The following is a 15,837-nucleotide window of genomic DNA, read 5'->3' as shown; positions in this document are numbered from 1 at the left end:
TTATTATTATTATTATTATTATTAAAAGTTTTCCCTTATAAGCATGACACAGCAGTTCAGTGTTGGAGTATGATTGGAGTTGAGAGGTTGGAGTGTAGAGTTTGAATCTAGTCTGTGTATATAGTAACTTGTACAAAGCTGTGCTTTACTCTGCTGTATATAATTAAAGCAAATACAAGTCAAGTTACAGTTCAGCAAGTTCTGTTCCTGAGTCGTCGTCCTGGGCTACACCAACCTGGCAGTCGGTAGTAGAGAGTTTGGTTGAGATTCATCAACAGGTTATGGGCCCAGGTTACCGGCGCAGATTACGTGCATCCAGGTTGTGGAGCGCTGCTTGTTTGCCAGGTGCTAGCCAAGTCATGGACGCAAGGGTCGGAAGTCTCACAGATTCCTAGGGAAGAAATTGGTGCTGACATGCCAGTGGTGATTGGTGGCAGAGTGTCGTGGAGTCGATGCTAAGAGCTGATTGGCGGTAGACCCGTGTCTACAAGATGACTGGATGCTGACTAACACAGACATGGCTCATCCGTTTGCGTTACCTTTTGAGGGTCTCAACAATCACAACTACTTGCTGTGGTCCCAGTGGATGCAAGCTATGTTACAGACAGACTCTCTCTGGGATATTGTGGCTAAACCTCCTTTGAAGCCTGATGCTGGGGATTCGGAGCAGGATCAGAGGGCAAGAGCTACTATTGTTTTGGCGCTGGATGATTTAGAGCTGTTTTGTCGCTGGATGATTTACAGGTTGAATCTAGTCTGTGTATACAGTAACTTGTACAAAGCTGTGCTTTACTCTGCTGTATATAATTGAAGCAAATACAAATCAAGTTACTGTTCAGCAAGTTCTGTTCCTGAGTCGTCGTCCTGGGCTACACCGACCTGGCAGTGGGTAGCAGAGAGTTTGGTTGAGATTCATCAACAATATGAACCTTGCCCTCCTGGGTTTAAGCTCACCCCACCCCACCCTAGATGCAACATGTCCTCTTCATTTCACTCCCCCATTTCAAGTACGGAGTCCGTAGAATCAAAACAAGAGAGGGTTAAATTAATCATCCGTTATCAGGACACATAGATCTTCTGGGAACCTATAATCTTCTGGGAACCTATAATGAGCGACAAATATGACAAAACCAGGTCTCTGTACGTCAATATTTCTATGCAGTTTTCAAATTAGAAAAAGAAAGGAGATATTAGGGGGCTAATCATTCACAAAAGTTGGTCCTTTACACTGCGGTTGGCACAGCCACAATATTGAAGGCACGAAATAATTAGCAAGGTAAGCTTAAAGGAAGGAGAGGTGGCTCAGATCCTCTGTCAGGAATGGGGAGCCTGTGGCTCTGCAGATACTTTTGAACTTCAACTCCCACACTCCTTGACCATTGGCCATGCTGGCTGGGGCTGGTGGGAGCTGGAGTCCAACAACCTCTGGAAGACCTTAGGTCCACCAGCCATCTTAATTTAAGATAGACCCCCTATCTTTCTACCCATTGTTATCTGGATATACAAAGTACATTGTAATGTTTCTGCAGTTTTCCATGATAGCAGGGATGCCATTTGGAACCTGGCAATCTGACTTCATAGTTCCTGCAAAGAGCTGGAAATGGTGTACATGGTTCTCTCGTTCCCAATCTTCATAAAAGTAAGCCTGAGAGGTAGATTAGGCCAAGGTTCATGACTGTGTCAGGATTTGAACTCAGGCTTCCCAGGCCCTAGTCCAACACACTAAACACAGCGCCATGCTGGTTCTTTTCCAAAGGTGACATTTAGAGTTACTGGGAGGGTACAGAGAAATGATTTTCCGTAGCTTAGAATTTTGTATCTATCCATCAGGATAAAAAGCACACACAGGCTTAGATTCTTCTCTTTCTCCTCTTCCACCCACCTCTGCCTTTCTTATGCTTTACTCTTCTAGCCCTATATGTGTGTGTCTGTCTCTCTGTCTGTCTGTCTGTCTGTCTGTCTAAATATAGTAAAGGTCAGCATCATTTTTCCGACTTTGTATGTTTTGCTCATATTTTGTAGGGGCCATAGCCCAGCAGTAAAGATAATGGTTATCTTGATTGAACTCAATCCTCAACATCAACACCATTAAGCAATTTAGATTGGCATATTTTAACTTGGGGGTTGCACATGTAATTGTCTACAGCTCTGTAGTTACATGATTATGAACATTTATTCATTTGAGTTTGCTTAGATTTATCACGTTTGTACACCGCCATTCATCCAAAGATCACAGGGTGGTTCAAACATTATTTGTTTGTTTGTTTGTTTGTTTGTTTGTTTGTTTTGATGTTATTTATTTCAGTCCATCACTTTCTTCTCCCACCCCATCTCTAGTTCTAAAGAAGGCATGAAGTATAACCAAACGACAGTCAGTGAGTTTATCCTTCTGGGCTTCACCGACATCCGGAAACTGCAGCTCCTGTTATTCACCACCCTTCTCTTTTCCTACCTTCTGTCAATCTTAGGCAATGCTGTGATTATCACTGTTGCTCAAATAGATCACCGGCTACACACTCCTATGTATTTCTTCCTCCAGAATTTCTCTGTCTTGGAAATTGGCTTCACCACGGCAATCATCCCCCAAACCTTGGTCCACCTTTCAACCGGCAATAAAAACATCACTTACATTGGTTGCCTGATACAGTCCTTCTTATATTTCCACCTGGGAACCACCGAGTTCTTCCTCTTAGCTGTCATGTCCTACGATCGATATGTAGCCATCAGCAATCCTTTGCGATATCCAGCTATTATGAACCATTACTTATGCATCACGCTGGTTGTGTTTTGTTGGGCTGGCAGGTTTCTGCTGATCATAGGTCCATCAGTGCTTTCCCTACAGTTCCCAATGTGCAAGTCCAACGTCCTTGACCACTTCTTCTGTGACAATACACCATTGATCAAACTCGTTTGTGGGGACACATCGCTTTTGGAATTCGTTGGGTTCATCACTGCTGTGCTGTCTGTGCTGGGAAGCTTGGTGATTACAGTAATGTCATACGTCAATATAATCCGAACCATCTTACATTTCCCCACTGCCACAGGGAGACAGAAGGCTTTTTCCACTTGTGCCTCTCACTTCATTGTGGTCTCCATCACCTACGGGAGCTGCATCTTCCTTTATATCAAACCGACACAGAGTAGCAAAGTGGAGTTTGGCAAAATGGTGGCCGTCCTCAATACTGTTGTGTCCCCTTTGCTCAACCCTTTCATCTACAGCTTGAGGAACAAACAGGTTCAGGAGGCCTTGAGAAATTTGTTTGGGCAACTCAAAACCATTGCTAAGGGACCAGGGACCACCTGAAGCCAGTGTGGTGGAGTGGGTAAGAGTGGTAGACTCGTAATCTGGGGAACCGGGTTCGCGTCTCTGCTCCTCCACATGCAGCTGCTGGGTGACCTTGGGCCAGTCACACTTCTTTGAAGTCTCTCAGCCCCACTCACCTCACAGAGTGTTTGTTGTGGGGGAGGAAGAGAAAGGAGAATTTTAGCGGGATATCAAATACAAACTCTCCTTCTTCTTCTTCTTCTTCTTCTTCTTCTTCTTCTTCTTCTTCTTCTTCTTCTTCTTCTTCTTCTTCTTCTTCTTCTTCTTCTTCTTCTTCTGAAAAGGAGCTCTGAAAAGGGACCATCTGAAAAGGGACTGTGAAAGGAAATGGGCATTGTATTATTCTTCAGAAGTATCAATCTTTGCAGAAGCTCTGCCTAGAAAAATTAGTGTTACACTCCATCTTGAAACATCATCATTATTACCAGTGCTTTTTTTCTGGGGGACGCAGGGGTGCGCATACCCCTAAACATTTTTTTGAATCTTCATACTTTTGTCCTTTTACTGTATTTATTTTTCCCAATTTGAACTATAAAATGGTGATTTTCTTGAGTCAAAACGAGAGTACCCATAAACATTATTTAATTCTGTTAAATAAATGTATTATTTCATTCCATTCCATTAAATAGACAAACATGTTTATATATTGCATAATGTTCTGGAAGATGTATTATATATTATCTTATATAGCACAAGTTCTACTTTGAATTAGGCTTTGCCAGCATCCTGTAGCTGAGATGGTTTTTCATGCAATGCCAGAATTGAGACTGAGGAAGGTAATATTTTCCACACCTTCCAAGGCCAAATGATGTGCATTGGACATTGTTTTGCACATAGGTATTCTCATTTGAAAATTCAGTAAGGAAGCAGGTCTTCTAAAATCCATACTTCATGAGTTGGTTCAGATGTTCTTGCTCCAGATCAGGCATTCCCAAATTTTGGCCCTCCAGATGTTTTGGACTACAATTCCCATCTTCCCTGGCCACTGGTCCTGTTAGCTAGGGATCATGGGAGTTGTAGACCAAAACATCTGGAGGGCCGCAGTTTGGGGATGCCTGCTCCAGATGTTCAGATGTTCTTGTTTGAAAATGATGTCAATAAAAGATTTGATTGATTGATTGATTGATTGATTGATTAATGTTCTTGCTCCAGATTTCCTGAATTGAACAATGATATGGATTATATGGCGTAAAAGGTATAGAGAGAGTTTTTTAAAAAATAAAATAAAATAAAACTATTTGTTCCAGCTTTTGACATGCCACAAGATGTATTATGGGCCTATTTGAGATGGTTCACACTTATCCCTCCTCTCTTTCTTTTGAACTACACCAGTTTATTTGTCCTTTATTAAATAAATGTCTGCAGTCAAAAAGCACCTTTCAAAGCATCTTTAACTTGCCTGTTCCTCAAGCTGTACACAAAGGGGGTCATTAGAGGACAAACCACATTGTTAAGAATGGCCACAACCTTGTTAAAATTATACCCATCACCCTGATCTGGTATGATGTACATAGAGATGCAGCTTCCATAGGTGACAGTGCCAACGGTGATGTGGGCAGCGCAGATGCAGCAGTAGGGATGTGGAGAACAGTTGAGATTATATTCACACAGGACACAACAGTGATAGCTAATGTCCCCAGTAGTGTAAACACCAAAAGAATAAAGCTGGAGAGCTCCAGAAAATGTGTGTCACCACAGAGAAGATGGAGTAATGGTTTGCTGTCGCAGAAGAAATGGTCAACGATGTGTGAGCCACAAACAGGAAATTGAATGAACAGAACAGTTTGGGCCAAAATCACAGCAAGCAACCCAATCCATGAGAACAGCACCAAAAGTGTGCAGAGCGTCTCGTTCATGATGGTGGTATACCTTAGGGGGTTGCAGACGGCCACATATCGGTCAAAGGACATCACAGTCAGCAGGAAGAAATCTGTGGTCCCCGGGAAGAAATAGGGGGGGGGGAATTCACTTATACATCCAGCATACGAGATTGTTTTGGGCGGTCAGGCGGAGTCCCCCAAAACCCCAGGCAACCCCCAAGCAGAATAATGACACCAGACAATGTTCTATGGGATTAAAATTGGCCACAACTTTATTAAGATTCAGGTGTAGGGAGACCTTGGCTCAGGCACTGGGTGTTTATCCTTCCCAGCCCCCAGCCGGGGATCTGGGTAATTTCAGGGTTATCCAGCATATGTGGGGGTTGGGCTAGCTCTGGAGAACATATGTTCAAGCAGATAGCCCGCCCCCCTTTTCGCCGCCACTGGAGGGGGAGGGCAATGATGACCTCTGGGCATATGGTCAATGCCTCCCCCCCAGACCCCGTTTATGGGAACCATGGTATCGCTGCCGCAATGGGGGCGGGGGGTCACCTCCCTCATGTCCCCCCTTTCTGGTAAATGACTAAAGGATTCCGCCCAAGGCCTGCACCTGCCACCCAAGACTGCAAATCAAGGTCTCGCCACCAAGACTACCTACACCTGAAAAGACGCTTCGCAAACGGCCAACCATTGCAAGAGGCCATGCCCATTGGCTCGCTCAGCCAATAATCGTTACCAGTGGCTGTGAGGTGTACACTATCGGGCTGTAACAGTTCCTTCCTGTATATTTTGATGACAGGATCCTTCACAACATGACCCCCAATGCATGTGATGTCCCCAGGAAGAAATAGGGAAACAATTGACTTATACATCCAGCATACGAGATTGTTTTCCTGCCAGATGCAAGGTTGAACAACACTTTTGGGATGGCAGCAATGGTGTATCCAATTTCCAAGATGGCACAGTTCTGAAGCCATTGGCAGAATACCTGTGAATATCATTTGGTTTATTTTATTTTTACTTTAATGGATGAGGTAGGTAAAGCTGATACACTTTGAATGGCTCCATTTCAGTCTTTCTGACCCTCATGCATTGGATAATATATTCTGTGTCCTTTGCCTCATATGTATTTGCCTGTATGCAGATCATGGATTACCAAGAAGATGCCCCCCAGAAGTTGTTGGACTACAAAGCCCATCAGCCTCAGCCTGTATAGCTTTGGTCAGGGACAGCAGGGTCCAACTTCATGTGGAGGGCACCATTTTGGCTATCACTGATGTATATAGTCCACACCTGCCTACTTTTGTGGACTCTCATCTTGGGGATGGGGCTGTCCTGATAGGTTCCTGCACTTTAGAATTGACCACTTTACCACTGTCTACATGCTGGTCTATGAGAAGGAGATCTGGTATTCATTCAGTTGTTTTCTGATTTCCTGGTATCAACCAAGGTTACCAGAGGTCATCATCATCATCATCATTATTATTTTTAAAAGTTTAAGAAGTTTGCTCCTAGCAATCATTCCCTAGAGAATTAATTACCCTAAAGTGAGAGGCAAGTTTTGATCCTTGGAGGCATCTCAACTTAGATGGTTTAATTTTTAAAGAAGTTAATAAGTAGACTTGGGAACTAATCATTTGTTTAAGGATTGAAGTTAATTATCTAGCAAAGTTTCTAGCAATGCTCTATGAAAACGCATATGAAAACTGGATTTTTAAAAGTCCCATGTAAAGGTTTTTAACTTTTAACATCAGTTTAAAAAGACATGCTGTATATTTGAAATCAACATGCATTTGAAAAAAGTCATCCTTTCTGATATGTAGAATGCTGTCTTTAGAGATGAGGTGAAACTACTCACGGCATTGCACAAACACTTTCAACTCTGTCAAAATCACTCTTATGGCAACTTTTTCTGTGCACCAAAAAAAAAAAAAGAGTTTAAATTCCCATCACTTGCCCACACTCTCAGTTCCTCATAATTGCCCCCCGTTATGCCAACCTGTCAAATCTGGGTGGCTGTAAGGGTCTCTGATCTGCTAGAATCTAGTAAGGTTATTGGAGGTCAAAATTATTCTGTCACAGTTTAATAAATTTGTTCCTTGAATTCATTCCCTAGAGAATTAATTACCACCCGGAAAATGAATAAGAAGCGCAACTTGATTCATAGAGGTATTTCAGCATAGATATTATCATTGTTCTTGTTATTGTTAAGAAGATAATGAGTAGACTTGGAGCTTAGGAAAATATATAATAAAGTTTAAAGTTTATTATATAGCAAAGTTTCCTGCAGTACCTTTAGATAGTCTATAAAAACTGGGATTGTTGTGTGTGTTTTTTAACAAACTAAGTCCCCTAACTTAAACATCAATGTAAAACAAATATACCTTTTAAATTAACCCATTTGCAAAACTGTTGTCATTTGTATTCATTTCTGAAAAAAGCAGCTCTCTTTAGAATCATAGACTCATAGACTCATAGAATTGGAAGAGACAACAAGGGCCATCCAGTCCGAAACCCCGCAGGAAACACCATCAAAGCATTCCTGACAGATGGCCGTCAAGCCTCTGTCTCCACCACTCCACCACATTCCTTGGTAGCAAATTCCACTGCCGAACAGCTCTTACTGTCAGGAAGTTCTTCCTAATGTTTAGGTGGAATCTTCTTTCTTGTAGTTTGAATCCATTGCTCCGTGTCCGCTTCTCTGGAGCAGCAGAAAACAACCTTTATCCCTCCTCTATATGACATCCTTTTATATATTTGAACATGGCTATCATATCACCCCTTAACCTTCTCTTCTCCAGGCTAAACATACCCAGCTCCCTAAGCCGTTCCTCATAAGGCATCGTTTCCAGGCCTTTGACCATTTTGGTTGCCCTCCTCTGGACACTCAAATGAACAGAACACAGAACACAGAAATGAACAAACACTTTCCACTTTGACAAAATCACTTTTATGACAACCTTTTCAGTATTCTGGGAAAAAGGAAAACCACTTGTCAGCACCCTCAGTTCCCTACTATTGTTCTCAGTGATACCAGCTAGTCAAATTTGGGTGAGTGCACGTTTTGATACTTATAAAGTACTTTTGGAAAGCATTCAAGGAATGGGAGGAGAGGAGAGATGAGCTACAAGGAATAGTTAGCATCCATTGATGGAGGTCAGGCCACAGCAAGCATGAAGAACTGGCAAGCAGCTATTTCAGGAGACTGAAACACTCACCATGAAACTGGAATCTCCACTGTAAGGGGGTGTACAGCTCATTTAAATTAATTAAATGTCTGCTAAGCATTTCTTGGGGGGATGGAGAGCGGAAAATGGACCCATTTCTAATCACTGCTGACCGTGACTTAAACAGGCAAAGGAGAGGGGTGATGTCTATAGACAGAGGAAGGGTAGCTAACCTGTGGTCCTATCCAAGTTAACCAATTGGGGACTTCCAGCACTTGGCCAGGTGCCTCCTGTCCTCTGTTATGGGTGCAACACATTCCATTGTGGGGGATGGGGAGGGCTGAGTGGTAGAGTGTCTGATTTGCACGCAGAAAGTCCTGGGTTCAATTGCTACCAACTTCAGATAGACCTGGGAAAGAGCGGAATAATCATCAGCTCCTAACCTGGAGATTGAATTTGGGACCCTTTGGATCTGGCAGTGGCTGCTGGGAGCTGTAGTCCAAACATGTGGGGAGCAAGGGTTGGAGAAGGCTAATCTATGCAATTTAAAGCAGCTTTGTTCCACTTAACAGTGAACATCCTCCTCCCAAGGTACCTTTAAATAAAGCTTCCCTCACTAGTATTCTATAGAGAGTATGATTAAAGACACCCAGCCATGATAAGATTTAAGTGACACAGGAAATCTATATTATAGATCTGGTGCTGAAAGCTGCATCTTACCTAGGTGAGACATATTATAGCATATTATACTGCTTTGCTTTATAAAGGTGAGTTTTCTTATTTTTATAATGAGGCAAATATGTCATTTTTTTTCCTTTTTTTGAGATATATCTAGGGTTGAATCAGTGCCGTGCTATATGATTAAATAGTTAACTAATACAAAATTTAGGTAAATCACATTGTTTTTACTTATGTTTATTTATTTATTTAAGTCTTCGTGAAAAAAAGTTCTCCTAAAATGCACATTTTGGTAGGCATTTTTTCCTAATCTACACGTTTTTTCAAAGCCATTTTTCGTAATATAATGAACTTTGACGTCTTATTGTCACCAATGTGTGCATTCTTACAAATATTATAGGAGAATTTGACCACTTTTGCTATTATATTCGTAGTATTCCCTCCCTTCCACCTGTGGTCCTTCAGGCACCGTGGCTCAACTCCAATTACACACTTTTTGAAATCTTAGAACTCTCTCACAATCATTTTGGGCATAAAGGCTTTTATGTACTCTGACTTCAAGCCACATATGCCGAACATGGTAATTTTCTGGCCTGAGCTCCATGATGGTTAGCAAAGCTGTTGTGCCTATTTTCTGCCACAATCCCATTGGCTCAGCTTCTGATTTTGGTAATACAACCATTGTCACAGTGAAGTCAGACTCTCTTTCAGGGCAGAGGCAGTCACAGTACAATGGACATGGTGAGATGAGGTATTACGGAGCCTGAGGCAAAGGGCAGCTGACTCTTACATCAACACTGGTGACACAGTGAAGTCGTCTACCATGCTTTAGCTGAAGGAATATATGGCAGGGGATGTGGTACCCACAACTCTGTCCTCCAACATTGCACTGAACCGTTCACCTTCTGTTCCATAAGGTAACTGCCTCACTCAACCTAAGTTAAGACCTGCCCTGGTGATGTGCAAATTCAGTAGCTGCCTTCCTCACACACTATCTCACAAACATTGTTATTAGTTCTTCATTACGTGGAAGTACTAACCAATAGTGTGAACGCCAAATTACCAATAGTTATTGGCAGTCTCAATTAATTTCTTTGCAGATATGTTGCCAGAGAAGGGCTTTGCAACTGATCAGCTGATTGTTCAATGTTTGCAAAGCCTTTACTCTTTGCATGTGTGCTTTGGATAAAAATGGCACTTGTAAATGGACATTTACCGCTCTCTTTGCAGGTATGGTCAATTGAATCCAGTTGTGTGAATTTCCACTGACTGGATAGCTCAGTTGGAAGAGAATGAGACTCTTAATCTTAGGGTCTTGGGTTCAACCCCACAATGGGCAAAAGGATTCTTGCATTGCAGGTGTTTTGACTAGATGACCTTTGTGGTCCCTTTCAACTCTATGATTCTATGACTCCGATTCTGGGTAAATGTATGAAACAGGAGGCTTCCCTGGTCTGATCCAGGCAGGCTTGGCTTAACTTCATAATAATGATGATGATAATGATGCTACTTATCTATACTTATCTTTTCCCAGCAAATAACTTGTGAACATCAAGACCTTATGGAGAACCAAACAAAGATCAATGAGTTTTTACTGCTGGGATTCACTGAGAATGGCAAACTAGAGATATTTTTCTTTGTCCTTTTCTTAATCATGTACCTGATGGCTGTAATGGGAAACATGATCATTATTACCATCACTCTCATGGATTCCCACCTCAGGACACCCATGTATTTCTTCCTCCGGAATTACGCCGTCTTGGAAATTGGATACACCACTGCTGCCGTCCCAAAGGCATTGTTCAACCTTGCATCTGGCAGGAAAACAATCTCGTATGCTGGATGTTTAAGCCAATTGTTTTTCTATTTCTTTCTGGGCACCACAGATTTCTTCCTGCTGACTGTGATGTCCTTTGACCGATATGTGGCCATCTGCAACCCCCTAAGGTACACCACCATCATGAACGAGACGCTCTGCACACTTTTGGTGCTGTTCTCTTGGATTGGGTCGTTTGCTGTGATTTTGGCCCAAACTGTTCTGTTCATTCAATTTCCTGTTTGTGGCTCAAACATCATTGACCATTTCTTCTGCGACAGCAAACCATTACTCCGTCTTCTCTGTGGTGACACACATTTCCTAGAGCTCTCCGGCTTTATTCTTTCGGTGTTTACGCTACTGGGGACTTTAGCTATCACTGTTGTGTCCTATGTGAATATAATCTCAACTGTTCTCCACATCCCAACTGCTGCAGGGAGGCAGAAGGCCTTTTCCACCTGTGCTGCCCACATCACCGTTGTCACTGTCACCTATGGAAGCTGCATCTCTATGTACATCATACCTGAGCGGGATGGTGGGCAAAACTTCAACAAGGTTGTGGCCGTTCTTAACAATGTGGTTTGTCCTCTTATGACCCCCTTTGTGTACAGCCTGAGGAACAGGCAGGTCCAAGATGCCTTGAAAAATGTTTTTGCCTGCAAGCATGTATTTAATAAAATGCAGAGAAACTCATGCAGTTTGAAACGATGGAAGGAAGGGGAGTTATGAACTGATCAAAATAGATCTATGATACTTCTTATGGAGTTTCAGAAGCCCAAATAAATAGATTTCTCCTTTTTAAAAAAAACCTTCATTGGTTTGGAAAACCTCTGAATTATTACCAGATCTTTATTTCATAGTCCGAAGATCATAGAATCATAAAGGTATCTAGTCATCAGCCAGCCATCTCATTTGTATAGCTCTACCTATGCACTTTTGTCAGCACAACAACCCTCTGAGGCAGGAAGCCTTTGCCCCAGTTTATACATCCTAGAAGGGTGGTTACAAAGTCCCTGGTCACACCTATACCATACATTTAATGCACTCTTATACCACTTTAAAAGTATTGGCTTTCCTGAAATATTTCTGGGAACTGTAGTTTACTAAGGGTGCTGGGAATTGTAGCTCTGCAAAGGTTTGACTAGCAACCTTCATGCGACCTCTGTTCATGTGAAAACTGGGCCTTCTGGCTGGAATACACTATTGCGAAAAGTCCAATCTGTGAGAGAAACAAATCACATAAAAACAGGCTGCTGTGTGCTTTTAATGCATACACATTTTTTGCCAGCATCTTCACAACATTGTTGGCATCAGAATCCCCCCACCCCCATTTAATCTAGATTTACCCTTTCAGGGGGAATTCAAATAAACTACACACACACTTGCAATACCTGAACAACTCCTTTTGCAATACTAAGAGCTGTCTTCAAAGTTAGTCCTACTCAAAGTAGACCCATTGAAATTAATATAGCTGCCGATTGAGGCCAATTAATTTCAGTGGTTAGAACTTAGTTGGCTACAGCCCTAAATTCACATCCAGAAGTTCCCATAGGAGGCTCCTATCAGGTATCCCAGTGAAAGCATAGTAAAAATGACTGATGTGTTGCTAGATATGGTGGCTTGTTGCAATCTGCTTCATTGGGTCAATGGTAAACAAACTTGATGAGCCTTTCCTCCTCTAACAGTTTTCTCATGAAATCTGCCAGTGATAGCTACTGTGTGAAAAATCAGCTTTGGACGGGGAAAAGGCACTGGGAGGAAGTAAGATAACCACTCTGGTGTCATACCCTCCAAATTTTGGAGATCTAATACCAGCATGTGTGTCTTCTGGGATGCACTCCAAGGTGAATCATGTGACCCATGCCTCACTCTACCCTGAGAAAAGTGCTTTTTCTGGGCAAGATGCCGAGTGTTCGCAGCACGCAAAATGGGTGTTGTGATTTCACACAGAGAAAAAAAGGGATGCCCCATTTTTTCCTGGGACACACAACAAGTATGTCATGTTTTGAAGGCAAATCTTAATGTGGAAAACCAGCTCCACAACCAAAATCTGTTGAGGCTGAATACAACCTGAACCTTCTGCTAGAAATTTTTTTTAGAGCAGCCAACCCAGGGGTCAGCAAACTTTTTCAGCAGGGGGCCGGTCCACTGTCCCTCAGACCTTGTGGGGGGGCGGACTATATTTTGGGGAAAAAAATATGAATGAATTCCTATGCCCCACAAATAACCCAGAGATGCATTTTAAATAAAAGTACACATTCTACTCATGTAAAAACATGCTGATTCCCAGACTGTCCGTGGGCCGGATTTAGAAGGTGATTGGGCCGCATCCGGCCCCCGGGCCTTAGTTTACGACCCTGAGCTAGTCTGTATTGAGTGCCTCAGCTTGTGCAGTCCTAACTTTGGACATATGACGGAGCTGTACCAGTTCAGAATTACGCCTTCTTTTATGTTGTCCCCTTTCCCAACTTGAAGTGTGTGTGTGTACCAGGTTTTTGGCACTGTACCAGATTGCTTTAAAATGGCCTAGGGTCGGATAACTCCATACCCTCCAACATTTCTTCAATGAAAATAGGGACATCCTAAGGAAAAGTGGAACATTCTGTGATCAAATCAGAAACCAGGATGGCTTCTCCAAATCAGGGATGTCCCTGGAAAATAGGGACACTTGGAGGGTCTGTGATGGTTGATGTTTGGATGGTTTGAACTGGGCAGGACCTACTGGGAATTGTATTCCAAACATAAGAAGAGCACAGATTGTAGAAGGCTGATTCAAGCATTGTGACCATTCTCCCAAGGCACCTTTTAATAAAGCTTGCTTAACTGATATTATGTCAACAGAATGAAGGCAAGACAACCAGCTGTGGTAAGATTATAGGATTTAGAACTCTACATGAAAGATAACTGCACCATGGCTATGCCAGGAATATTACAGAATATTCTTCTTTGTCACGTCTATTATCCCCAAGATGCTGGTGGACATGGTTTCTCTGAACAAAGCCATCTCTTTCTTGGCCTGTGTGGCCCAATGCTATTTCTACTTCTCCTTTGGCGCCAGTGAAACCATCCTTCTTGTTGTGATGGCCTTTGATTGATATGTCACCATCTGCAAGCCACTGCGCTATGCCACCATCATGAATGGATGGGTCTGCATTGATTTGGTCCTGGGGTGCTGGATCGGTGGCTTCCTTGCTCCTGTTGTCCCAATCATTTTACTCTGCCGCCTATCCTACTGTGACTCTAATATTATAGACCATTTCTTCTGTGACTATTCCCCAGTTGTAAAGCTTTCTTGTAGTGATGTGCAGCCCCTCCTGGCTATAGAGAATGTATTGTGCTCAGTTATGCTCCTCAGTTCTTTGTTTGCCACTCTTCTCTCTTACATCTACATCATCGTCACCATCTTGCGCATGCACTCCACCACAGGTCGACAAAAGACATTTTCCACCTGTGCATCTCACATCTCTGTTGCCTCCATCTATTATCTCAGTTCAATCTTCATGTATTCTTTACCCAGCCAGGGATACTCCCAAGATGTCCAGATGGGCCTTGCTGTCCTTACTGGTGTTGTTACTCCTTTACTGAACTCTTTTATTTATAGTCTAAGGAATGAGAAGGTCAAGGAGGCCTTCCAAGACTGTCTGAAGAAGAGACAAATCATGCCCTGAGAATGAAGCAACTTGTTGATCCATCCTGCTCTTCCTTTGTTGAACCGTAATTGGTTTGATTTATTCTTCCACAAATTGCCTGGGGAATGAGGGAAGCTTGTAGGGTGATGTTGTCAGTACTTTTTTATAAAATAATTTAAAAAATGTTTAGGGGTACTCTCATTTTCCTACTCATATTGAAATAATGCTCCTCAACGAGGCCAAACGTAGATTCACAAAATGTATAGGGATATGCGTAACCCCAGGGAAAAAAGCACTGGATGGGTTAAATCCCACCTTACCTCCAAGGAGCACAAGGTTCTTTGCATGGTTCTCGCCACTACCCATTCCACCCTCACAACAACTCTGTGAGGTAGGTTAAAGGAACAGAAATACAAAAGTGGGTCACATGACCAGAAGATTGCGTGCGGAGGTCCCCAAAACCACCCCTCAAAAGAATTCACACCACAGACAGAATTTTTGTTCTGGGTTTTTGGCATGAATTTGGCCAGAACTTTATTAAAATACAAAATATGTGAGTGGTTGCGTAGGCATTGGTTCTCCAACTGTCCCCTAAGGACAGAACTAAACTACCGGTAGCCTTGTCAACAAGGGGAAACCCTACAGGGAGAGACAGGGAGCCGGCTGCGTTGGCCCTCCCCTCAGGCTCCCAGGGGCTCTCACGCGGCCCTGGCCCCCAACCGGGGGTTACGGACACTGCATCGAGCCCCTGTATTCCTGACCGGAATTTCCCCAACACACAGGCATTAACTTGAGGGGCCAACACAGTCAACAAGACCCCTCATACAACCAAAATAACCAATGCCTAACTGCCAACCTTACAAGTTGTGACAATTTGCTATGCAATAGGCAAAACCAGATGGCACCAGCCAATCAGCCAAATGGCAAAATTCCTACCAGGCCCCTGCCAAGCAGACAACCCCATGATAGGCACAGCAAGGTCAACACAAAGGCCTAAACATAGGGAAGGAGGGCGGGTGATCCGAAGAATGCAGCCAAGAGGAGGAACAAATCACATGCTTGCCTTTTATACCCCTGGCTGTCCCACAGAAATTGAAACATGCTTTTCTCCCCAACAACAGCCTGGGTCCCATCAGAACGGTGGCCAACTCATAGCCCCCACCCCAGCAACTCAGGGGTAGTTTTTAGGCCCCCACCTCAACACGTGCTCTCCATGAAGGAGAACCCACATTATAAACAAAAACAAAAACAATGCACCTTTTCTCTCTCACACATGCCCAGAAAAAGGAGAGCACTGAGGAAACTTTTTCTCCAGGTATTTTCCATACTGTTAGGGTGCGTGTAGGGGAATAGTAACCTTTCTCATTTAGAACATGGATGGGGAATCTCTGGCATATGGCCA

The 15,837-nt window shown here is 43.0% G+C and overlaps 2 protein-coding genes and 2 pseudogenes across 2 annotated transcripts; 3 read left to right on the top strand and 1 right to left on the bottom strand.

Moving 5' to 3' along the window:
• Window positions 1-2,350: 2,350 nt before the first annotated feature.
• Window positions 2,351-3,304, top strand: LOC118095703 (olfactory receptor 6E1-like). Its single transcript, XM_035136935.1, has one exon. It carries the CDS (start codon window positions 2,351-2,353, stop codon window positions 3,302-3,304), a length of 954 nt encoding a protein of 317 aa, XP_034992826.1.
• A 1,386-nt stretch (window positions 3,305-4,690) lies between these two features.
• Window positions 4,691-6,462, bottom strand: LOC118095704 (olfactory receptor 6E1-like; annotated as a pseudogene).
• A 4,083-nt stretch (window positions 6,463-10,545) lies between these two features.
• Window positions 10,546-11,544, top strand: LOC118095705 (olfactory receptor 6C1-like). The gene has a single exon (XM_035136937.3). The coding sequence runs from the start codon at window positions 10,552-10,554 to the stop codon at window positions 11,533-11,535; it is 984 nt and encodes a 327-aa protein (XP_034992828.1). The 5' UTR covers window positions 10,546-10,551; the 3' UTR covers window positions 11,536-11,544.
• A 2,231-nt stretch (window positions 11,545-13,775) lies between these two features.
• Window positions 13,776-14,474, top strand: LOC118095706 (olfactory receptor 6M1-like; annotated as a pseudogene).
• The last annotated feature ends 1,363 nt before the right edge of the window (window positions 14,475-15,837 follow it).

This window comes from Zootoca vivipara, chromosome 12 (assembly GCF_965207765.1).
Source record: "Zootoca vivipara chromosome 12, rZooViv2.hap1.1, whole genome shotgun sequence".
NCBI lineage: Eukaryota > Metazoa > Chordata > Lepidosauria > Squamata > Lacertidae > Zootoca > Zootoca vivipara.
Note: the sequence above shows the minus strand (reverse complement) of the source record. Positions and strands in the feature narration are given on the sequence as shown.

What these genes read in the sequence shown, in the direction of transcription:
- LOC118095705 (XM_035136937.3), top strand. Translation starts at nt 10,552, where the DNA reads ATGGAGAACCAAACAAAGATCAATGAGTTTTTACTGCTGGGATTCACT.
- LOC118095703 (XM_035136935.1), top strand. Translation starts at nt 2,351, where the DNA reads ATGAAGTATAACCAAACGACAGTCAGTGAGTTTATCCTTCTGGGCTTC.